The sequence below is a fragment of the Ascaphus truei genome, chromosome 3 (assembly GCF_040206685.1).
Source record: "Ascaphus truei isolate aAscTru1 chromosome 3, aAscTru1.hap1, whole genome shotgun sequence".
NCBI lineage: Eukaryota > Metazoa > Chordata > Amphibia > Anura > Ascaphidae > Ascaphus > Ascaphus truei.
In genome coordinates, this window is record NC_134485.1 from 199078726 (window position 1) to 199102938 (window position 24213).

The following is a 24213-nucleotide window of genomic DNA, read 5'->3' on the forward strand; positions in this document are numbered from 1 at the left end:
GTCGCCGGTGGCTCTCGCAGCAGGGCGCCGCCATGTTGGGCGTGCACGAGAGTCGTGCATGCGCGGAGCCGACAGAGGGCAGGAAAGGTTGCGCATGCGCAGGGCAACCCCACGGCGGCCATTTCAGGGGTTGCAGAAGTGCAAGGTGCAGAGTGGCAGGACATTAGAGGGAGAGCACGAGGCTCCTAATGTTAAGTGTGCAGCAGAGACTACAACTCCCATGATGCTTAGGGAGAAAGCTGCCTGGTGACACGATAGCCAATGGGATGGCTGGATTGCTTCTGAAGAAAGGAAAGACTACTGCCTGCTGGGACAGGAAGTGAGGAGTCAAGACATGGACACTAAAGGTGCAGGTAGTGTCCACGGAGCAGTGCTCCAGGGACTAGGCCAGAGGTATACCCCCAGAGCCCAGTTAGTCCCCTGAGCCACTGTAGAGACGTAACTGTATGGTATAGGGAACTGCCTTAAGACAGGGACTCCTTCACTGTATTCATAGAGAGAGAGAGAGATGCTGCAGGACATAGCATGAAAGACCGTGCAGCGTGAGAGCTGAAAGAGTATCTGACTCCATAGGGGAGACTGTTCTCAAAGGATCATTCGGTTGGGGACCCCTCCTCTGAGTCAGACGGTAATCATTCCTGCAAGGAGTGTCGCGCTGTGGGATCACGTTGCGGAGCTGCTGATTACCAAGGATTATCCTGGTCAGGACCATGACCAGGAAGGTATATTAAGTGCACCAACGGGCCCCAACACAGGGAAGCGATATCCCTCACACTCACTTTACAGTTTGTGGACACTGAGGTTAAGTGCCCAGGCACATTGCTACTTAAAGGACAAAGGGATGCAATGATTGACATGTGTGATGATGCAATGCTGTAATGAGAGTTATGCAAAGGTTATTATTATGATGCTTAGTAAATACTGTTTTATCCAACTGTGTGTGTTTACTGTATATGTTGGTTCTGATGAGGGATTCCAATGTGGTGGGAGTGTTCCCTTAGCAGTGGAGGGGCTGCACTGTGTGTAAGTATACCCCAGGCTCCCAGTGGCGGAGGCTCAGGCCTCTTGTTAGCCTCACAGTTGAAAGCAGCACAAGTAGTTATAGTACCCCAGGGGTATACCCGCTACAATTATTATGTATGTTAATGATTATGTATGTACAGCACCCACCATCCCAAAAAAAAATGTTCCTGCTTTCCTGCCCTTCAGGGTTGTGATATGTAAAGGTAAGATGGGTGTGGTGACTAAACCTAATACAGGTTCCAGCCAGGCCTCCATTCCAATTGCAATGTTTATCAGGCCAATACAAATTGGACAAAATCAAAACATTCCTCTACAAATTAGTGGGGGGGGGTTTTGGCGTGCCTAAATTGGGATTTTTTTTCAGAGTCTCTATTTCACTTATGGTGACCTAAAAATGGCCATTTGTTAAATAGCTTGGATAATTGAAGTAACCCTCTTAAATGCTGGTGGTGTCCGCATTGCTGGTCCCTTGCAGTGAGAGGGTTAATGTATTGCTATACCTGGGGAATTGGGGATTCTCAGGCAGAAGTTTAGTGACCCTGGTTCAGGGAATGGGGGAGGAAATGTTTAGCTATCCGACACTGCCCAGAATAATGTTGAATGAAAGGGTTACAATTAGTCTCCCAGCATCAGTGACCTTATTTACTTTAATGCCAATCAAGAAATATCACATGACATGTTCTTGCCTAAAACAAAATGAACTATTTAACTAGGAGCCCTGCAAGGCAGACAGCGTGTTACATGTGCGCCAGTAATGTTTTATTCCACGGGACCACAACTCCCATCATGCACTGCGGAGACGCCTCACGTAGCGACAGCGCTCGTGCTGCGTCACTGGTGACCTTCACAGTATCGCGTGTGCAGAGGAAAGGAGACGCGCTGACTGGCTGAGGAAACGTTATGTGACGTAGAGGTGCTGGAGGGCGGGGCTAAACCCCATTGAGTTTATATAAGTGGAGGTCACGGGCAGTGACGCAACCAGAACGACACCGGCGTTGTCAAGGACGAAGTTGTTATTCGGTGCCCCGGCCCTTCAGCGCTTAGCTTCCGACACCATGCCGCGGGGAAGCAGGAGCCGCACCTCCAGGATGGCGCCCCCTGCCAGGTAATAATGACACATTAAGGCTGCGGTTATGGGGACTGGCACTACAAGTGCTGCAGCCCACCGCGCTTTAATAAAGCTTGTTCATTATGACAATGTATTTGTCACTTAGTATTTGCGCATATGCAATACCCTCACGAAAAATCAATCGTTCCTGTACTGCTTGCTGCAGTGCCTCATTATACTGTATGGCCGCGTTACACACGGGGGTCTCGCTGAATCATATGATGACATGAGCCTAAGAGGACAAGGCCTCAGACAAGCCTGCTCTTACATACTGGGGCAGGTCAGTGAGTGCCAAAGCTTTGCCAAGCATGTGACAATGCTCCACATAACATACTGCTTCATTTGCAGGCTTTTCCTGGCATTGAAAAAGGGGGGTTGTGTTAAGACACGTCATATTGTGATTATAGTTGAAACAGAAATGTTGCAGGCCTCTATCATTAGAGTTAAATAAAATAAAAAAGTAGCAATACATGCCCACCTGGACCACCGAACACGCAGTGCAACGAACACCAGTCTGCTACAAGGCAAATGGTGAAGTTAGTCTTGCCGGATTTTCCCACAAATTGCATTACAAAATGGTGAAAGCCAAGGCCCACTATATTATGATAGTAAAGCCCCAATTATTGATCAAAGTAATCAATCGCTATCAATATGTTACCTTGCTAACAAGATTTACGTTTGGTGCCCCCTGACATCTTTATATTGCCAATGGTGGTATTGGTCTTGGACATTAAGCTCTTAGAGTACCTTCTAATGATTTGTTATGGTAATTAAGCGTATTATGTTGTAAGCTTTTCATACGTGGTTAGCATTTCATAAACAAATGTAGGAGGTTATTACAGAAATGTTATCAGTTGGGCTGGGAAACTAATTTTGTCTATTTGCCGGGGTTATTGGCAAATTGGGGGTGAATTTTACAGCTCAAATACTGAGACTGACAAAGTTTCAAAAGTGGTTTTATGACAATCTGCTGCCTTAGAGCTTCTGGAGCTCCCATGGTCTTTCCCACAGTGGGCTGGTGCAGGCAAGTACCATTTTTTTTTATCCTTGGTTATAACAGTTCAGCAAAGTGTGCATTTTGAGTTTGTGGTTTTACCCACTGACAATGTCTGGTGATCGTTGGCAGGTGAGAACAGTTGTAGACAAGGTCGTTGTGTAATATTGTGTGTGATGTAACAGTGGAGCAACTAGAGTTGGATTGGTCACCAACACAGAACTGGTTATTTCTCACCTTCCAAATTGTGGTGTTGACACGTACAGTCATTATACATGTCTGAATACAGTTTGAGTGAGAACATGGATTTTAATCTCTAGCAAGAAAGAAATTGTAGAAGCTAAACACGTTTTGTCAATTGGATGTAGCATTGTGCACCCCTGTCTTTTGTTATAACCAAAAAATAGGACTTTATGTAATTTGTTTTAGTCTCGTAGATTATTTTTTTTTTTTTATTTTTTGCCCATAAGCTCCCCCCTCTCCAATCAACATACCCCATAAATTCCCTAAACATGCTCTCCTTCCTCTTCCTCCTTTTTGACTCCTAAGTTTTTTTTAATCTATTTTTGTCTGCCCCTGAATATACATTTCTAATTGTATTTAGTTTTTTCTTTACAATTGGTCCCTATTTTGTTATTAATCCGCTTCCCTGTGCTGGAGAAGTGTATTGAACCGATGCTATAGTTTCTACCAACATGTTTTTGTCGGAATAGACCTCAACATTTTTTAATTCAGGCAATTCTTCCTTGCCTCGTGACATGATCAAACATAAATGATTAATTTCATTTCCTCTGGTAAAAGACAGACATGATGGGATGGCTGCCAGGGCTTCACCATTTGAAGCATTGAATGTCTGGGCTTCTGTTTTGTTGAAGACATTGTTGCAGGTTGTGGTCCCTCTTAATGCACCACAGCGAGTTCCTCATACATGTAGTTGTGCACAAGTTTTCAAGACCTCACAAATCTCTTCTTCAAGTGCTTGTGATGCCTTTATAAAGGACCAGAATGAGTTCTTCACAAACGTTAATGTTTTCCATGGCAATTATTGCAGCCATGTTCTCCGCTTAAGGAGCGGTCCCAGTCATCACTGTGACACGGGTGCCCGGAGGGGGGGGGGAGACGCGTGCACAGCGCTAACCGCGATCTGCAGTCTTCAGAAGAGAGAGAGAAGTTGCGACGGGAGGGAGCATTGTCGGGTTTTTTTGGGGGCGTGGCCATGACCTCACGCGGCTGGTTAGTCCTCATTGGTTGAACCGCCGGCGGGGGCGTGGCCACGGCTCCGTCGCAAGTTCCACACAATTTTTTTGTGTGTGGAATCTTGCAGTACAGCGCGGCTGCTGAATGTGCGCTGACGCACGTACTCGGCCCTGAGTGACGGCGTGCACTGTGCGAACAAGCACCGTCCCCCCAGAGGCGTGTGCTGTGGCTCTCTGGGACCGCAGCTTAAGGCCAGCTATGGTGGGCACTGCAGGGGCAAGAGCCGCCCCTCAATGGGGCTGTGCCCGCTACAAGGGGTGGCTGCTGTACAGCCAGTTTTTCCTGGAGACAGGAAAATTGAGTTCAATACTGGCGATGAGCGTGGTGGCCACGTCCCCCAGCGGTTCAGCCAATGAGGTCGAACTTGCCGGCTGTCATGCCCCCGTCTTACAGCCTGGCAGGCGCGTGTGCAGCGCAGGCAGCGGGGCCGTAGCCTAAGACATCTCATTTCGTTCGAATAAAATATTGACTTTAGAGTACCTTGACCAGGTGAGGTTCTTGAAATGAGACAGCACAGTTTTGAGTGAGGACGTTGTCCTCCATTACAGATGTAGCTGCCATCTTTGTCCTCTCGGGTGCATTTAGTTGTGATGTGTCATGATCTACAGCAACATGGCCATTGAATCCCATGGAAGCTCTCCACATTTGTACATCTCAAGGAGTCTTAATTGTAATAATTTGATTAAATGGAAGGTAGTTTGTTGGATACAACTGGAACATTTGACAAGCCTGTATTTCTTCTATTTTTACAGCCGAGCACCAGTAATGAGGTCCGCACCCCCTCCAGCAGCTCGCCCGCCTGCCCCGGTAGCACCTGCTCCTTCTGCAGTAGGCCCAGCAGCAGCAGCACCCAGACAGCCAGGTCTGATGGCACAGATGGCTACCACAGCCGCTGGAGTGGCAGTCGGCTCTGCAGTGGGACATACTCTAGGCCATGCCATGACTGGAGGATTTGGTGGAGGAAACAGTTCTGAGCCAGCAAGGGCAGACATCACTTACCAGGTAACATCTAAAGGCTTGGGCTGTGTCCATGCTCCGGTAGACTGCGCGGAGGTGTACAAGCGCAGTGCAATCACAATGCCTTAAGGCAGGGGAGTGTAATCTATTTATTTATTTTTCGCCTCGCGCCCCCTCCCCCCCCCCTTACCTTGGCTCTGGCGTCGCATTGCCATGGCAACGCGTCTCCAGAAGCAAGGTAAGTGCAGTTTACAGAGGCCTTCCCCGGCGCCTTCGGGAAGCGTGCGGTGCCTCTAAACCCTGCGCCCCCCAGTTTGTGCACCGCTGCCTTAAGGCGATGATTGCAGCCATGGACCACGCGTGTGGGCGCGAGGAATCAGTTACATTTGATTCCAGGGCGTGCCGCCAGGTCACGTGAGCATTTTGCCCAATGAGGGCAAACCAACTCCGTGCCGTCAGACACGTGCCCCCCTCCCCCCCAATCATGTCTAACCTGGCCAGAAAATGCTCCCACTAAATGCGAGTGACGTCGCGCACGCCTCAGCGCGGTCTTCAGGACGGTAGAAACTAACCTCTCCTACCCCCCCCCCCCCCCCCTCCTCCGCTTTCAACTTGGACATTATCTACACTTTGTGATGCACTGAAAAGCATTTGGTGCACTTGATGCCTATATAAATATAATTAAAGAAGTAGTGTGCTTACATTTTACAAGCTTTCTGAAATAGTGGCATTTGCTATAAGCCAGGGGTGCGCAAACTTTTCCCCCTGCCTGCTCGCGTCACGCTCCTTACCTTGTCTTTGGCGTCAAATGACGCAACCGGGGTGACGTCACGTGACCCCGCTGCGTCATTTGACTCGTCGCAAAGACCAGGTCAGGGTAGTTGCAAAGGCCTTATGCGTTCTCCTGGCATTTAATGTCAATGCCTTGGGGAATAGCGCGGGGCCTCTGCGACCGCCGCGCCCCCCAGTTTGCTTATAGCAGGGGTGCACAATCAGTTTTGATATTTGACAGCATTATCAAATATAACTTTTTGATTGAAGCCTGCAATGTGTTAATATTACTGGCTCTATCAGTTTTGGGAAATACTTTGTATTTTTGCTATTGCTCTCCCTAAATATAAACAAAACTTGATCCAACTCTTCAAGCAAAGAAGACATTCAGACTAAAGTATGTTGGTCATAGCCAACTAGTGCTGAAGGGCACCCCAATGTTTACTGGTGTCCACTTATGCTTTTTGTATGGACACTTTCCATTCAAGCTTACAATCCACACTTTATTTTCAATTTTTTTTATATGTATCATGACTAGTTTAATTTCATAAGTGAAAAAAAGTTGGCGGAGCGCACAAACCAAATGGAGCAGGAAGGACCCAGAGTATAAAAAATGATTAAAAGGGCACTTTAATGTGTCATGAGACCCACCCATTGAGGGGAACCTGCCAATGAGACTGATTGTGGGTGGGCTTGTACTACCCACCACCTGTCTTCAGGAGGATAGTACCCATTCTGGTTGTTATATATCACTATCAATATTGGTTATTACGGATACCTTTGGAAGGTGGTTCTGGCATCATTATACCTTATTGTCCTGGCATTGGAGCGCTTTTGCCAATTTTTCTATCTAGTTTAATTTCATCCATCGTAACTGAATTAATTGACTGGTGTAACTTTTTTTTATGGTTTCCTACCCAGGAGCCCTCTGCTGCCCAGCCCATGTACCAGCAGCCGCAACAGCAGCAGTACCCACCCTGCCAGTATGAGATGAAGCAATTCCTGGAGTGTGCTCAGAACCAGAGCGACCTGAAACTGTGTGAGGGATTCGGAGAGGTGCTGAAACAGTGCCGCTTTGCAAATGGTAAGTGCTCGCTTTAAAGCGGCAGTGATGTCTTCCACGTGGATGGGGGAGTACTCTGAATCCAAATTTGGATAATCATCTTAACGAAGGTTCACAGTAGAATTCATGGGAGTGCTTGGACCCTCATCAAGCCCTTTTTTCACTGATGCACCATCACTCCTTGAACTTTAATTTATTGTTCATGACCTTTTGCGCTTCAACTTTCCAAACAAATGACTGTCACTGGACATAATTTATTAGATGGTGTTATGCCTCAGCACACTATTGCCCACCCACATGAAGAAGCTTAATAGTGCAATAGTTTAGTAAATTCTGGGCCTCCTTGTTAAACCGTGCAGTGTATATATTTTCAGGAGAGCAATAAGCTTCACTGCAGCTTTCATTAAACTTCCTCCAGGTAACTAATGAATGATCCTAGAACAGGATATTTAAAAAGGAAACACAGGTATACTGTATATAATAATAATATTTTTATTAATAATAATAAGAAACATTTTAAAAAAAGGTAATGGACAGATACTCTCCTCCCTGCTGTCACACGGTAGCAGTAAGCTGTATATCCCATTTCAGCATTACCATGTATTTATATCTTTTACCTCTCACTGAATATTGATCCTTTAGAGATCAACTCTGACAACAGAGTTGGTGTTGGATCAGTGCTGTTTACTACCCCACCTACCTGAGAGACGCTGAACAGACTATATACCTACCTGATCTGAGTCAGCCTTACCGTTGTACTAAGTGTGTGAGCCCTGTATGTTATGCCCACAATGTGGATAGGGACTTATTGTTATGCTCCCTAGACTCAACTTCACTTTTCCTAGGGTTATATTCATAGCCAGTGATATTGAGCTGATTATGTACAAACCCTACATTCAACTATCTATTTACAGTATCCCTAGCCCTATATCAGCTACATTAATAGCCAGGATCCCATTCATTTAGCCAGTTATACTACCTCACTGTTTTTTGGCAGACCTGGCTAGGGTCCTTTTTGTATGCTAGAGTGCTGTACATTTTACTTACTAGGGTTTGTATATACTGGCACATACTGTTACAGCAGCGATTAAATAGGGGCTTTGGTTCATCTGGACAGTGACTCACCATACCCACTGGTCCAAACTGCAGCATACATTAGTAGAGGATATTTGCAGTCATACCTCCATTAATCCAGAACACCACATTTAGTGTTCATATTAAGGATCCAAGCGTTTAATTCTTGTTTTATCACCCATTATTTTAAATTATTAGAATAAAGTGTATGTTTTAAAGTGTTCACCATATCACCACGTGTTTAGAGTGCCCTTACTAGGTTCCTTTTTCTTTGGTTTGTTGTTATATGCACTTACCTAGGGAGCACCGACACATATACATCCAGACAGCTGCGGGGGTTCTCTCTTCTGTCTCCTGTGGTAGTGGGGACACAGGACTAGGCTTCTGAGGTTCATAACCTACATATCTCTTTAGCAGTGCACCGCCTCCATCAAGGTGTGGTCTTACGACTGCTTTATAAAGGGTCATAATTATGTTTACTTCCCTTCCATCCATTGCCTATTTAATGCAAGATAAGATCTTGTTTGCTTTTGCAGCTACTGCATGACTTTGGGCACTATTGCTAAGCCTGCTGTCTACAAGCACTCCTAAATCCTTCGCAATCAAGGATACCCCCAATGTTATTTGTAAGTTGCCTTTTTATTCTTGCTTCCCAAATGCATAACCTTGCATTTATCTTTGTAGCCATGCCATATGTGGCTACTAGTTTGCTTCCCTCCTGGCAGTAAGCCCTGGTATGATCAGGCTGCCAGAAGTTGATATGGGGGTTTTCTCCTTCCGAGGAGCTGCACTTGAGTGACAGCGGGAGGTGGTGACATCAGGCCTGGGCATAACCAATCATGAACCAGACCTGGTGCCCTCCTCCTGGCAGTACTTAAGGACAGTGCTGCCCCAAATTCCATAGTGCCTTCCCCCACTTGAGGAAAGCAGCTCACACAGGGGAGAGGCTGATTATGAAATCTCCGTGTATTAACTGTGAATATGTTTGTAGATACAGTAGTTATCATATTCCCTCTTAGGTTCTGTGATCAGAAGTGAGAATAACATTAAAAAGCTCAAGTTAGCAATATTTTTGTTTTACGAGGTGAGAGAAAAGGATAGGTTATAGTCTGGGTGGGAGGGGGGGGGGGGGGGAGTACAGGGCTGTTAAAACATTCTCTGTGCTGCATTCCTAAAACAGACAAGGTAGTATGTGATATGTTGTCTTTGCTGTGCAGAACTTTCATCAGGGTGTTTCTAACTTTTATAAATTAAATGTGTTTTATTTGGAGATGCTCTATCTCAGCGGTGCGCAAAGTGGGGGGCACGACCCCCAGGGGGGTGCGAGACTGACTGCGGGTTGCGGGGGGTTTACAGAGGCCCAGCATGCTTCCCCGAAGGCACTTAAATTAAGTGCTGGGGGAGCTGCAGGGCCTCTGTAAACCTTGCTTACCTTGGCTCCGGTGTCGTCTTGGACTCGTCGCCATGGCAACGTGGCGTCATTTCAAGTGACGTCACGTTGCTATGGCAATGTGACGTCATGCCGCCGGAGCCAAGGTAAGCGGGGGTGGGGGGCGTGGAGAAACGCTGGCAGGGGGGCGCAAGGAAAAAAGTTTGCGCCCCCCTGCTCTATCTAGTAGCAGGTGAATAGAGGCAGAAGTCTTGTAAATATGGGTCTTCATGCAAACATATATTTTACAAATTGTCTGTTTATTTTTAGGTTTATCATAAACCCTTTCAAGACAGGCATTTGAGGAATTTCCACGTTGTTGGATGAGAAGCATTGGTATCGAATGGAAAACATGACCTACAGAAACTATCATATTACAATTTACATGAATTAAACTGTGGATTTTAGCCCTCTGACGATTTCCTTTTCAGTTGAATTAAACTGTGGATTTTAGCCCTCTGACTAGATTTCCTTTTCAGTTCTTCCTGTTGGAAAGTGTGCTTTCTAATAATCCTTATGCAGCACAGTGCTTCAAATGATACAGTAGGTAAAGGAATGAGACCACTTATACACTGGATAGGAAAAGGTCGCACAGCTGCGAGGTCATGGATATGAAGATTGAATTCTCCCACCTGATATATTTTTGCTGTCGTTCGTTAGGTTGTGATTTTATTTTATTTTCTATTTTAAATAAATTGTCTCAATCTGAAGTTCTGGCATTTTTTTTGAATACCAGTCTGTCTTGTGACCACCAGGTGGTGCTCATTCTGCTAGATAACATTTCAGACCTACAATACAAAACTCTAGTACTTGTCATCACTGTATACAAGTCTGGGCCACAATCATACTTTTATAAACGTGCAGGTTTTAGTCTCACAATTTCACTAAGTATAACACTTGCACAAAGAGACTATCATTTGTGTTATTCTGTTTTAAGCATATATAGCACCTTATTCAGAAAGAGATCCACATTGAATTCAATAGATATTTTCGGTTGAAAATGGCCTTGATGGCCTCTTCGAACTATGAAGAATAACCCGGTAGGCTTGTTTCCATAAAAGCGTGCGAAGCTTTAGCACACCTTTTTTACTCCCCTGTTTATATGCATCGGAGTAAAGGGGTGGTTTGGTGTGTTTTTTTTGTTTGTTTTTTCCCCACGCACACTTTTGTGGATCTGGCCCATAGTGTGTTGTGATCCACAATCAAGAGAGACGAATGGAAAAGGAGCAAGTTCATAATGTGGAGTTAACTTGCTCCAAAACAGAAATTAGACTCCTGAACCTCAACCCTTTACGTTAAATACATAGACATTTCCACATGTAACAGCACAGGCTATGAGGTATTGAACATGGCTATTCAATACGTCATGGCCTGACTCCTGCAGTCCCGGTGCTGGTTACTTCAAATAGCATCCTATAGATTGCCCATTTCTGAATCTTCAATGAAGAAAAAAAAAAGGATGTCCCCCACACAACAGGGTATCTTGTCACATACAACAATGTCTGCATTGCATAATACAGAGAAGTGCACACAGCGTTTTGGGGGATTCCCGATCAAGGGCAAGGAATCCCACTAACTATTCACATTTCAGTACAGACAAATGCAAACACAGCAGACATTGCTTTGTGATTAGATTCCCTGTATTGCAGTGGCTTCCTCTTCAATGATCTCAACCATGACATCAATTTCCTCATTTACAGATATGTAACTAATAAGAAACACTTTGGGCAATTTTATGAAACTAAAACAAATGCTAAGAAATACTATTTGAGTGACATAACTGAATTAATGTCTTGCACCTCTGCATCTTCCCTATAGGCAGAAAAGCACATGTTTCAATAAGTAACATTGTATAACCACTTGTGGGCCTGTGCCTATCTCCGTACAATGTGTGGTAGTTAATTATACCGTGGTGCTGGCTTTACGCGTGAGCAGCAATAAAAGGCAACGGTCATCATTGGCCTATTCCCTGTAAGATGGCCAACCCCACATTGCTATGCAGAAGCTTTATCCCCAGAGATGTAATGTTCCCAACCAATAAGAATTTTCTAGAAGTAACTTGTGTTACTAAACTACACAACAATAAATCTCAAATAGAGCAACGCCTTGCGAAAAAGCGACAAGTCATTCTCTTTGCCAGAACAGACGGAATCAATGTTTTGCAGTTTGTTTTGCATTGAATGTATGTGTATGAAAAAAATGTAAGTCTACAGTAATACACCACATGGTTAAAAAAAACGTTAATTTTCATGACCAGTCCATTACACCTCGTGATGATTTGGGTGGGGGGGAATACATATTAGATATATCTCCAAAAGCAAATACAGATCATGCCCGATATAACAATGACCCAGAACACTGAGTTGTGGACCTTGATAAGCCCTATACTTGTTTATGATCCTTGAAAAATATGCAGCTATAGAGGCATTGGATTTATACATTTATTCCATGAAAAACCACACCTGCTTTTACACCTTTTTAAACAGACATAGATTTCTCCGACAAACATGGCATCCTCTCTGCATTCTTTTGTCATTCTGTCCTTGGTTCACTATGAGTTCATAACTAGACCTTACCAAAAGCAAAAATGGCTTATATATTTGGTAATGCGGTATTTGGCATTGTGCGTTGCTAAGAAACATAAAATTATTATAATAAATTCTGAAACAATTGTTTAAAATACAAGAAGGTGTATGACTGAGTTCTTTCAATTAATTATTACAATGTGTTGAGAAGTTGGACTGCCCCTATAATTGACTTTTTTACTGCTAACCTTGCAAACCCTGCAATGCAGCATCTGCAAGCAAACCCACATAATGCTCTACGTATAAGTCGTGACAGTACCATTCAGATTCTGATTTGTTTACTTGCACGAGATTGCCGTTCACCCTTGATCAGGTTCCGCATGTTGCTCTGACTACATAACAGGCACAATGACAGCCAAGCAGGGCCGGACACATGTCAAAGCTTGGTGTGGCTGGTCCTTTGCCAGGCTGCATTGCAAATTAATTTATTTTTGGCATCACGGCACACAACATATGCTCAGACCTGCAGTGTGGTGTGAACTGCTCAGCTGAAGCACAGCAGCGTATGCTTCAAACCTGGACCCCAAGCTTGAGATTTCTGCATGTTTCTTGCATACAAATTGCAGAACTACTGGAGATCTGTGATTTACTAGAGGTAAGTGGGGGTTTATATGTGAAGGCAGGGATTGCTGCCACGAATCTAAATTAAAGCTACGAAACAGCTGCAGATCGTGGGCATAGATTGAAAAAGGAAGCGGAATTTGAACCAGGTTTTGTTTTTCTAAGCATGTGGGGATCTGCAGTTCTGTGTTTCCTAATGAAAAAGGTAAAAACAAACAGCTGCGGTCAATAGGTTGCAGAAGAGTTATTGTATCGGGCAGCTTTCATCTCAAACCGTGGTTTCCTCCCTTTTTTATGTTATGTTGTCTTACTTGTCATTTATTTCCCTGAATAATGCAAGTGAGATATAGAAGAAACATCATTTGAAATGAAAAACTAATGCTAAAAAAAATGAGAATAAACCCAGGGAAACTAATTTAAAAAAAAAAAACCCCGCTGCAGTGCTGTTTATGATCTATGATTGATATCTGTTATATATCTGATTGGAATAGGTTTTAGGAGCAAATGTGAAAATGGAGCCTATGTAAACTTGATGGGAATAAAAAGGACGGCGCAGTCTTTGCCGTCAGTCACTTGCTCAGAATATAATGCTCTAACCAGGCTTATTCACAGCACAGTGAATGGGGGGCTGTGTTTCTATTGGCTATTCCACAGACTAGCTCAGTGTTTTTCAACCAGGGTTCCCTGGGCATCCATAAAGGGTTCCCTGCAATTTTCTGGTCAGTTGAAAATGGTACCAAATACAGAATAATTTACAATGCATCGATCTCAGACGCGCTATTAGAGAGGGTCGGGGTTCCTTACAATGCATCGATCTCAGACGCGCTGTTAGAGAGGGTTGGGGTTCCTTACAATGCATCTGATCTCAGAGGCGCTATTAGAGAGGGTTGGGGTCCCTTACAATGCATCGATCTCAGACGCGCTATTAGAGAGGGTTGGGGGTTCCTCAGAATTTCACTTTGAGTTCCTTAACCAAAAAAAGGTTGGAACCCCCTGGACTAGCTGGTCCTCAGGTAGTCACTTGTCACAGTAAGCAGTTATAGGGGCAATCCCTCATTGGACACAAGTACAGCTCAACCCCTTTATAACGCTATGCTTGGGGTCCAAAGAATCCCATTGCATACAATTGTACATTATTTATAACGCATTGTACAATAAAGTATTTAAGATACCAATAATCGTGGTGTAAAGTATTCATATATACGAAAATTGGGAGCCACGCTTGCATCGCGTTATAAGCGGATTCGCGTTATAACAGGGTCGAGCTGTATTTCTTGTAAACTTTTTACAGTTATTTTTGGGAGGGATTTGATTTCCTCTGGCTGCTCGTTTTGGATGATGTCACTGTGTGATCAGCAGGTGCTTTGCAGCCAGAAGTCTCCCCCTCCTCACCTCCCCCTAACTTTATTGGCTCTCTGATAAGGACAGGGTGGGATAAGGGTAAAGAAAACATGTGATTGACAAACACTTCCCCGTTCAGAGGCCCCTAAGAAATTCAGCTGGCACTTTTAAAGCAATAAGATTCGTCACAATGGCTTGCTCTTTAAATAAAGCCTACATTGCAATCCAGGCTGGGTGTGGTAAAGCCTGTTTCACTAAAGGGGCAGTCCCACTACGCCATTGTGTAAACATTCTTGATGCAAAACTATTTCCAAAGCAACTAAGAAAGGGAAATAAAGTTTCTTTTAATGAGCAGTCCTGGAAAAGCACGCCAATAAAGTGCTTCCTCTGTCCTTAACCTGTGCTAAATCCCCTTACTCGTGTCCAATTTTTTTTATTTGAGAAATTATGGGACTCTGGGGAGGGTAAGGACAATGAAAACAGGAAACAAAAATGAAACCCCAATAACCAAAAACCACAACGGTTAAATGATGACTAAGAAGAAAAATATATAAAGTAAAAGCTGTGGAGGAGGAGCTTGTTTTTCATGTGGACGTATCACATTTTTATGTAGTCCAATAAAGATGTTTTTAACTTAATTTTTGGCCGGTGAGTTCCACTTTTTGTCCAGGGTTTTTTGATGTCAAACCGATCCCTCTTTACTCTATTTCAACCAGATTTAACCTGTTACTGTCACAGCAATTCGTTCGTGTTGCTCCTAAAGAAGGACGTAATATTTAATTGGATCACTGGCCCATGCTATAATAAATATTACTTACACGTTAACTGGACTGCCCTTGAGAAAATACTCATAAACCTTTCCAGTGACTCAATGATTTAGCCACTTTAAGTGCCAGGGGGTTTGGGCAAAAGGGTTAATCCCTAATCACTGCAATCCCTCCTATGACTCATATCTGCCTGTGACCTGAAATCTCCCTGCTGGCTTCCTATTAATCCTAGTAATAAAGTACACAATGCTGCTCCTTTCCTTTAAGTCTATATCCTCCTCTGCACCTCATTGTATCTTAACTCTGATCTCTAATTACACCCCTACGCGCTTTTAACACACACTGTAACCCACGGATGTCTCGTCTTTCCATCTGTTACTGTAACTTTACAGCTCTCTCGCGTATTACACTACTGATTCCAGCTGCACTTGACCTTCCTTGCATTGCGCTTCTACTCCTACCTTTAGATTGTAAGCTCTTCAGAGCAGGGTCTCCATTTGCCTTATGTTATCATTTACTTGCTGTTTTTAACCCCTTATTTGTACTTTATTTTCCCTTAGTTGTGTTTGTTAAGCGTCGTGTACACTATTGGTGCTATATAAAGTTATAACATCCCTTAAGGTTAGAGTTAAGGAGATTTCACCAGCAACAAAGGAAAGGGTTCTTTACAGTAAGGGCAGTTTTAAATGTGGAATTCATTACCCATGGAGACTGTGATGGCAGATACAATAGATTTGTTCAAAAAAAAGTTGGACATCTTTTTAGAAAGGAAAGGTATACAGGGATATATCAAATAAGTAAACATGGGAAGAATGTTGATCCAGGGAATAATCTGATTGACAATTCTTGGAGTCAGGAAGGAATTTATGTTTCCCCTTTTGAGATATCATTGGATGATTTTTTACTGGGGTTTTTTGTTTGCCTTCCTCTGGATCAATATACTGTAAGTACGGATATAGGATAAAGTATGTCGTCTAAATTTAGCATATGTTGAACTTGATGGACCTATGTCTTTTTTTCAAACTCATCTACTAAGTACAGTATGTAAGTATGTAATATGTAACTATGTATACATACATGTATTGCTCCACAGTGAGAAGTGAAGTTTATATTAAGGGTGCATGTTTTTTGTGACCATCTTCCAAGGCAGAATAGAAGGAACAGTTACTGCCGGTGAGCACGCTCATGCTTGAAAGCGGTGACGTCACCAACTCTCCAAGCATGAGCGCCGGGTGTCCTCGCTATTCGGAAGCGCGCGCAGGGGGGGGGGGCGTTGCGGACAAATTGAGCGCGCTGGAAAGTTAAATTTTTTTGTTTACTCAAGCGCAAAGCTTGAGTGAGCGTGCGTGCCTGCGAATGTGCGCACCGCGTGAGCGGGGACTTGCCCATATACATTTATGTAACTAAAAGCAGCAAGCACCGCGCGCTCAGCGCTAGCGGTGCCGCAGCCTTAGGCTGCGCTTATAGTGCCGGCTACAGCTACGGCTACGGATGACGTCTCCCGTCTCCGTAGCCCAAGCGAAAGTTGTAATTTGAGTTTGGGAGACGTGTCTTGCTACAAGGGGAGTGACGGAAGGCAGAGGAGGGGAGACAAGAGCAAGGGGGACGGCTGAAATGGAGAGGAGTTGTAATTTCTGTTTGTATGCTGAATTTACTTTACTTTTACTTTAAATTACGGGAGAATTTACTATTTTAAAGTTGTTCATATAGTGTTTCACTTGACAGACACACACACACACACACACACAATCAGAGCCGCCAACAGAAATCATGGGGCCCAGGACAAATGAAAGGAGCAGCCCCCCCCCCCCAACCCATAGCGCACCTACCACGGAAAAACAAATTTTAGCGTACAACTTTTACTTAACCCCCCAATACATATAAAAATACACCCCAACCCCCCAATACATATAAAAATACACCCCCAACCCCCCAACACATATAAAAATACACCCCCAACCCCCCAACACATATAAAAATACACCCTCAACCCCCCAACACATATAAAAATACACCCCCAACCCCCCAACACATATAAAAATACACCCCAACCCCCCAATACATATAAAAATACACCCCAACCCCCCAATACATATAAAAATACACCCCCAATAATATTTCCGTGGTAGGTGCGCTATGGGTTGGGGGAGGGTGGGGCTGCTCCTTTCATTTGTCCTGGGCCCCATGATTTCTGTTGACGGCCCTGATCTCACACACACAATCACACTCCCACACACAATCACAAACAATCCCATGCACACACACAAACCCACACACACACACACACACACACACACATACTCACAATCCCACACACACACAATCCCCCCCACACACAATCCCACACACACACATTCACACAATCCCACATAATCAATCCCACACACACACATTCACACAATCCCACACAATCAATCCCACAAACTCACAATCGCACACAAATACACACACACACAATCCCACACACTCACAATCAATCACAATCACTCATACACACACACGCAATCACACAATCACACACACAATCCCCCTTCACACACACACACAATCCCACACACAATCCCACACACACACACCCCTCTCCCTGCACTCACACACAGCTTCTGATCTGATGCAAGGAGAGGGGAAATGTGTCTATCTGATTGGTTACAGGTTGTCACATGAGGAGACCGTCTCTGTAAAAATCAAATTCTACTGACTACAGAGATTCATGTCTCTTCGTCGCTCCGTCGCCGTCGTCCCTACTATAAGCGCATGCTACAGATTCAATGCATTTGTTTTGAAGCGACGTCGCTGTCGCCGGCGCCGGCACTATAAGCGCAGCCTTAGATGTTTAGCCAGCCAAGGGTTATTTCTTACACACAGCGTATGTTAGTCAGGAAATGGAATGATGTCATATCCCTCAGGAAACAGCTTATGTAATATTTGAAACCGATTAGTAGAAAGACACAGCCCAGTCAGCCTCTGTCGGAATGAGCTGTAAATGTACAGGTCATTAGATACACAGGTCTTCAAGGATCACTGAAGAAGACCATCCTCTTTTGCCAGGGATTAAAAAGAAAAAAAAGTTTGCTGAACTAACATAAGGAAACGCAGCTTGAGCAAGAAGGTGAGAGGAAGAGTTCTTTATTGTTGCAATGCATTGCAGGACCCTCTGGCTGTCAAAGGGTTAGTCCAGGGCGATGCATGAAACCTTCAGGCTTGCACCCTCCCCAAATTCACTTATCACATGATATGTATTAGAAGAAATATACATCACATACACTCCCCCTTCTCTATCTCCCACATTCTTTTCTCCCTCCCCCATTGTCTCTCTCCCCCCCCATTCTCTCTTCCTCACTCCCCCCATTCTCTCTCCCTCTCCCCCATTCTCTCTTCCTCACTCCCCCCCATTCTCTCTTCCTCACTCCCCCCCATTCTCTCTTCCTCACTCCCCCCCATTCTCTCTTCCTCACTCCCCCCATTCTCTCTTCCTCTCCCTCATTCTCTCTCCCTCACCCCCATTCCATCTCTCTCCCTCCCCCCCATTCTCTCTCCCTCCCCCCCATTCTCTCTCATCCCCTCACCCCTATTCTCTCTCACCCCCTCGCCCCTATTCTCTCTCACCCCTATTCTCTCTCACCCCCTCATCCATATACCCGACATTTTCACTGACTTCTCGGGTCAGACCTCAGGAGCAGGCTCCGCCCCCTGCCATCCTCTTGCTGCCGCCGCCCTCTTCCTCTGCTGCAGCGCAGCCACCATCATCATCGCCATCCTCCTCATCTCTTTTTGGTCACTAGGCAAACTAGGCGGTCTCCTTGAGTGGCAAAGCTTGCCTAGTGGTTAAACTGGCCCTGGGTCAGTCCATATTTCTGACATCTTCATTCCATCCAGCACCATTGTTAGTCAGATATGGCCCAACATATGCTCTCACACTTTATTATTTGTAGCACTGTTCTCCCCCCACCCCCCCTCTGGGAGATACACAGTCTCTGCTACCTAGTGTGGTGCAATACCTGTGAGGACCAGGAGTCTGATCTGCGATATAGTGGAGATCAGGACAGGCTTAGGTTCGTTCTCTTGGTGTTCAGGGCCTCCAGCCGTAGTGGGTTCCAGGGTGTCCAGAAGCCAGTCCCCACTATTGCGTTCTCTCCCTCCTGCCCAAGGACTGATACTCAGACAGCAGTGTCATAACAAGGGTCTTTATTGCAGGGCAGGCATCCACTGCAGATCTTCATACAGCGACGATGCAGAGTCTCAGAGGTCCCAGACCTCTGGATGGTGAAGGCATCCGATCTTACAGGGCCTCTGTGGCTGAGTCTGATGTTCCCTCAGTCCAAAGACTGAGGGTGAGCACGCTTATCCTGCCATAGGAGAGACTGACAGCTCTCTGCTTCCAGAGCAGGACTAAACAATATTGGCCACTCCTTCCTAGGAGAAACAAGAAGGGGCGGGCTCATGGACTATATCTATACCAGATAGGCTTAAACAGACCATGAGTCACCACCTTACTTCTATCACTCATAGGAGGAGCATGAGGGGGGGGGGGGCAAAAGCCCACAGATTTAACCTGTTACTGCCTGCATCTAGCAGGACTTACATTAGGCCTCGGGCATGGTGCCTCGAGTCGCGCTGATCAGCGCTCCTGCTCTGCCTCGCCTGCTCAAACTGGAGCTTTTTTGTGTCCTGGCAGACGAGGCAGTGAGCGCGCTTTGGGGGCGGGCAGAGCGGAGGCGTGTCAGGAGGCGGAGCGGGAGGCGGGGCTAATCCCTCGCTCACATTGGATGTGAGCGGTCACGTGACCGCTCCTCCGCTTCCCCGAGCAGCAAATTTTAAACTTGCCTGCCTCTGCAAATTTTCTCAGCCTCCGCACGCATGCGGAAGCGGCTGCTAAAGCCGCGCTGATGACAGGTGCAGGGGATAAGTGCACCTGCTCAGCGCGGCTCAGCAAGGCTCATCCTACTATGTCCCAGGCCTAACAGGGGGAAAGACAGGTAGAAAGAGACATACCCTGTTACATATTTATTGCCAACCTAGATCACGGCTACACAAAGGATAAACTCTGGTCCAGGTGCAGACTTGTGCTCATTTTACCTGAACCCCAAAAGAGGTTATAGGAGCAGTTTCCTCCGGCCGCCCTCTCTGCTTCACAGCTCAGGACTTGGCCTGGTCTAGACCAGGGGTGCCCAATTCCAGTACTCAAGGGCCACCAAAAGGTCAGGTTTTCAGGATATCCCTGCTTCAGCACAGGTGGTGCAGTGTTTGACCGAGCCACTGATTGAGCCGCCTGTGGAAGCAGGGATATCCTGAAACCTGACCTGTTTGTGGCCCTTGAGGAATGGAGTTGGCACTATACACCGACCCAGAGTATATAACCACACCACACTACACACAGACCCAGAGTATATAACCACACCACACTACACACAGGCCCAGAGTATATAACCACACCACACTACACACAGACCCAGAGTATATAACCAGACCGCATTATACATCAGCACAGTATAACCTGACAGAGTACAAGTGGGAGGGAGGGGGAAGAGGGGGCGGCACATGACAGGGGAGGAAGTGGGGGAAATGGGAGATGACATGGGGAGCAATGGGGGACACGGGGGAAGAAAGGGGGTAGTGGGGGGGACAAAGGGGTGTGACGGGATAAGGGGGAAACCAGGATGTCAGAGAGGTAATTGACCATAGTTTTCTCTCCAGTCCACAGCCAGCACCACCTGGAGCTCTCAGCAGGGTTTACACTCGCCTACCTTGCTTGGGAGTGCACCAGAAGTCACAGGTCCATAAGAGTTCTTAGGTGGCGCTCTGGCCTCTTCTCTACCATCTCTATGGTGCCTCTGCTGCAGTTGGAGCTCCCGATCACTTCTTTTTCTCAGTGTTTTAATTTGATCCCGGTCAGGGGTCAAATTTCTCAGGAATCGAGAAACTTCCCATGAAGTGGAAACACTGAACCCAAATGTGTCTACCTCCCTGTTGATGTGGTTGCAATCAGAAAGGCACACCCACCCACGTATGCTGGCCAGGGTTGCCACCTTCTATTGAAGGCTAACCCGGAGACTTTTTGCAATAACATTTTTTACATTTATTTTATTTATATATTTATTTTTCTTGCCTTCGGCGGGATCTCCCCATGCAAGGTCCAGTCAGCATGGCTCCACAACGTCAAATGACAACGGGACGCCTTATGGCACAAGGTGTCACATAACGCCCCGTTGTCATGGCAACGTGGCGCCATTTGACAGCGCGCAGCTATGTTGACGGGATTTGCAGGGGGAGATGCCGCCACCTGGAGATTTTTCAGGTAAACCCGTGGCCCGGAGATACGTGGCTAAAACCCGTAGTCTCCAAGTCAAACATGGAGTGGTGTCAACCCTGATGGTGACTCTATTCCCCTAAAATTAGGCCCTTTGGCTAACTGTCCACTCTAGGACTTTGCTACATAAGGATCTCTTGGTCACCAAAATTTGTTTTGTCACCAAGTATGTAATTGCAAAAAAGCAGAGGCCGCCGGATCCTTGAATTCTCTCATGTTTCATGAATAAGATCTGGGAAATTTGCAAATTTGCAAAGTGGAGAAGCCGCCCAGCATTTTGATAATCAATCACTCAAAGTTCTGTGACTCCCGGTTTCCACGATTTGCACAGCGTATAGTCACCATAATTGTTAAGTTCTATTGGATGTATTACATTGCACTTGTATGTAGCTGTATTTTCAGTGTATGTCTCCGTGCAGTCCCACTTTTCTCGTCCCCTCTTCTTTGTTTTGTAAGGATACAAAAAGTATTTCCATGCAATGCTCCACTTTGTGCTCAGAGGCCCAGATTCACAAAGCTCGGATCTGGGCAAAGTGACATTAACTTAAGGCATATAATATAGTAAGCGCAGGCGTGCGGGCGCGTGCACAGCGTTGTGCGTGCACGTGCATTTAGTGCCTATAGGCCAAACGGTGACACACACGGCTAGGAGGTGTGGCCCTGACGTCACAACGGTTGGCCGGACTGTGATTGGCTCACAGTGTCACGTGGCACGGCAGCCGTTTGAAAAAAATATTTCTTTGTATTTCCGCACAGCTGCCGCGCCAACGCTGTCTGCTGTGCGCGCGCGTCAGCACTGGATAAACTGTCATAGGGAGACAGGTATTTATAATTGCCTCACACGCGTGCCAGCGCTTAGTATAATACCAGCCTAATTCTGGGGTGGCTAACCTTTTCTTCAGGCGTGACAATAAATGGGTACACATCTTTTGGAAGAATGCTGTACCACTGCTCCAACATCCGGTTTAAATGAATAGCTAAACTGAAACTAAATAACACCAAAAGTTTGAGAGGAAAAAACTTGAAATCCTAATTTCCCCTTTGCTTTCCGGAATCGAATATTTAGTCGGGCCTGGCCACTGAGGGAGCCTTCACTGCAGCTGCTCCAGCGCTGCACACTCACCCACCGGCCGTTTTGTCAATAAGTTAACGTAAGGGGTTTTAGCAGTTAGGGTAGGGGGTTAAAGATAGGGGTTTTAGGGTAAGGGGTTAGGTTTTTAGGGTAGGGAATTAGGGTATGGGTTTTTAGGGTAAGCCAGGTTTGCCACCACTCAGAGTTTGACCTGGAGACTACGGGTTTTGGCCACGTATCTCCGGGCTACGGGTTCACCTGTGAAATCTCCATGTGGGACAGCATTGGTACCTCCCCCTGCAGGGTCCCGTCAACATGGCACAAATGGCGTCGCATTGCCATGACAACGGGACGTTACGTGGCTTCACGTTGCCATGACAACAGGACGTGATGTCTGGACACCATAAGGTTTCCCTTTGTCCATAGCAACTTCTGTGAGTGACTGTCCTGTTGTGGGGGTCCTTCAGCAGTAACTGAGCACTGTAATTAGGGGCCTCGAGAGAATAAACTGTTCAAAACTATTGCCCTATGGTTGGGAAATAACTGAACTTGGGCACGTAAGTAGCGCGCCGCTAAAACCCCACAATGCCGGGGGCCCGAGAGTGTGTGGGGGCCACGGCTGGCGCTGGAAGTTGAGCCCAACCTCTGCAGCTCAACTGGGGCCTCTGCAGCCTCTCTGCTGCCAGGGTAGCGGGGGGGGGGGGGAATTTGTGTGTGGGGGTGGTGGGGGGTGGGTGAATTGAGTGTGTGTGTGGGGGAGGGAGGAAATTGTGTGTGTGGAGGGTTGAGTGTGAGGGAGATAGGTGGGGGAATGAGAGAGAAGGAAGAGGAGGCGTGAGAGAGGGGGTGTAAGAGAGGTAGGGGGAGAGAAGGAGAGGGGGGTAAGGGAGGTGGGGGAGTGAGAGCGGAGCAACAAGGAAGAGAGAAGAGTGTGAGAGACGGGGAGAGGGGGAGGAAGAGTAAGAAAGGGGGGAGAGGGTGAAGGAGGATAAATACATGGCAGAAGGGAGAGGATGAGAAGGGGGCGAGAGATGTATTTTGTGTTTTCTATTTGTGCGGGCCCTTTAAAAAAAAATGTTGAACCTTCACATGGCGTGGTACGGCTTACCCTCTGGCTTTTTTTTACTACAGCCCTGGGAACATAACGTCCATTATTCTTTTATATACGCCCTCATTTAATTGAGCTTTGGCGATCTAGTCCAGAATGGCCTGTTTTGCATTTCAAGTCCCTCAAGGAGTAAAGGCTTTAAAATAATGTATCCAACAGGAACAGAACAGATGGCGCATGAGCTGTGCTCAGGGGAAATGGGCATGCTCGGTTTCATGATGCCTAGAGTTCTCTTTGTGATGAATGCATGCGCTGTGCCAGGTTATTCCTATCTGTCTCTTGTACGCAGGAGAATGTAGAATGCTTGCGCAGCTCATATTGCTCTCTAAGCTCTGGGGGTCTAAATTCTAGGTCCCCGAAGCGCCCACTCCTATACCAGCGTACAGATGTGCAGAGGACGTGCAGTGCATCACTAACCGGGGAAAAAGACGATGACGCGCGAAGAAGAGTTACCGGACTGGCAGTGTTCACAGGAGTTTTATGAAAAATATGAACCCAAAGAGATCCTGGGAAGGTAAAGTGGCTATTTGAAAATACCGATAACAAATTCCACAGATAATAACTAACATGTGAATATAAAACAGCATTAATAGTGATATTATGAAAATTCACAAGATTTTTTTTTTTTAAGATTAAAAAACACATTAAATATGAAATATACCAGTTTTCAATTTTACACAGTGTTATATATATATATATATATATATATATATATATATATATGCAAATATAACTGTATGCTCATCTGCATGTCTTAGGCAGGTCTGCAACCCCGCCTTTCCCCATTATCACCCAG

General features: G+C 45.8%; 2 protein-coding genes across 2 annotated transcripts in view; both read left to right on the top strand.

The window, feature by feature from the left end:
* The first annotated feature begins 1965 nt into the window (after window positions 1-1965).
* On the top strand, window positions 1966-10386 carry CHCHD2 (coiled-coil-helix-coiled-coil-helix domain containing 2). Its single transcript, XM_075589947.1, has 4 exons — window positions 1966-2128; window positions 5135-5384; window positions 7032-7194; window positions 9947-10386. Exons 1-4 carry the CDS (start codon window positions 2079-2081, stop codon window positions 9955-9957), a joined length of 474 nt encoding a protein of 157 aa, XP_075446062.1. The 5' UTR covers window positions 1966-2078; the 3' UTR covers window positions 9958-10386.
* A 2307-nt stretch (window positions 10387-12693) lies between these two features.
* PHKG1 (phosphorylase kinase catalytic subunit gamma 1) overlaps window positions 12694-24213 on the top strand; it is a 57032-nt gene continuing 45512 nt past the window's right edge. Inside the window, exons 1-2 of the mRNA XM_075589940.1 lie at window positions 12694-12856; window positions 23769-23931. Of these exons, the coding sequence (XP_075446055.1) occupies window positions 23849-23931 (83 nt within the window). The 5' untranslated portion in view covers window positions 12694-12856; window positions 23769-23848. The remainder of the gene's footprint in view (window positions 12857-23768; window positions 23932-24213) is intronic.

What these genes read in the sequence shown, in the direction of transcription:
- CHCHD2 (XM_075589947.1), top strand. Translation starts at nt 2,079, where the DNA reads ATGCCGCGGGGAAGCAGGAGCCGCACCTCCAGGATGGCGCCCCCTGCC. An exon ending in AGGATGGCGCCCCCTGCCAG is followed by an intron (nt 2,129 to 5,134) that starts GTAATAATGACA and finishes CTATTTTTACAG; the next exon opens with CCGAGCACCAGTAATGAGGT. An exon ending in GGGCAGACATCACTTACCAG is followed by an intron (nt 5,385 to 7,031) that starts GTAACATCTAAA and finishes TTTCCTACCCAG; the next exon opens with GAGCCCTCTGCTGCCCAGCC.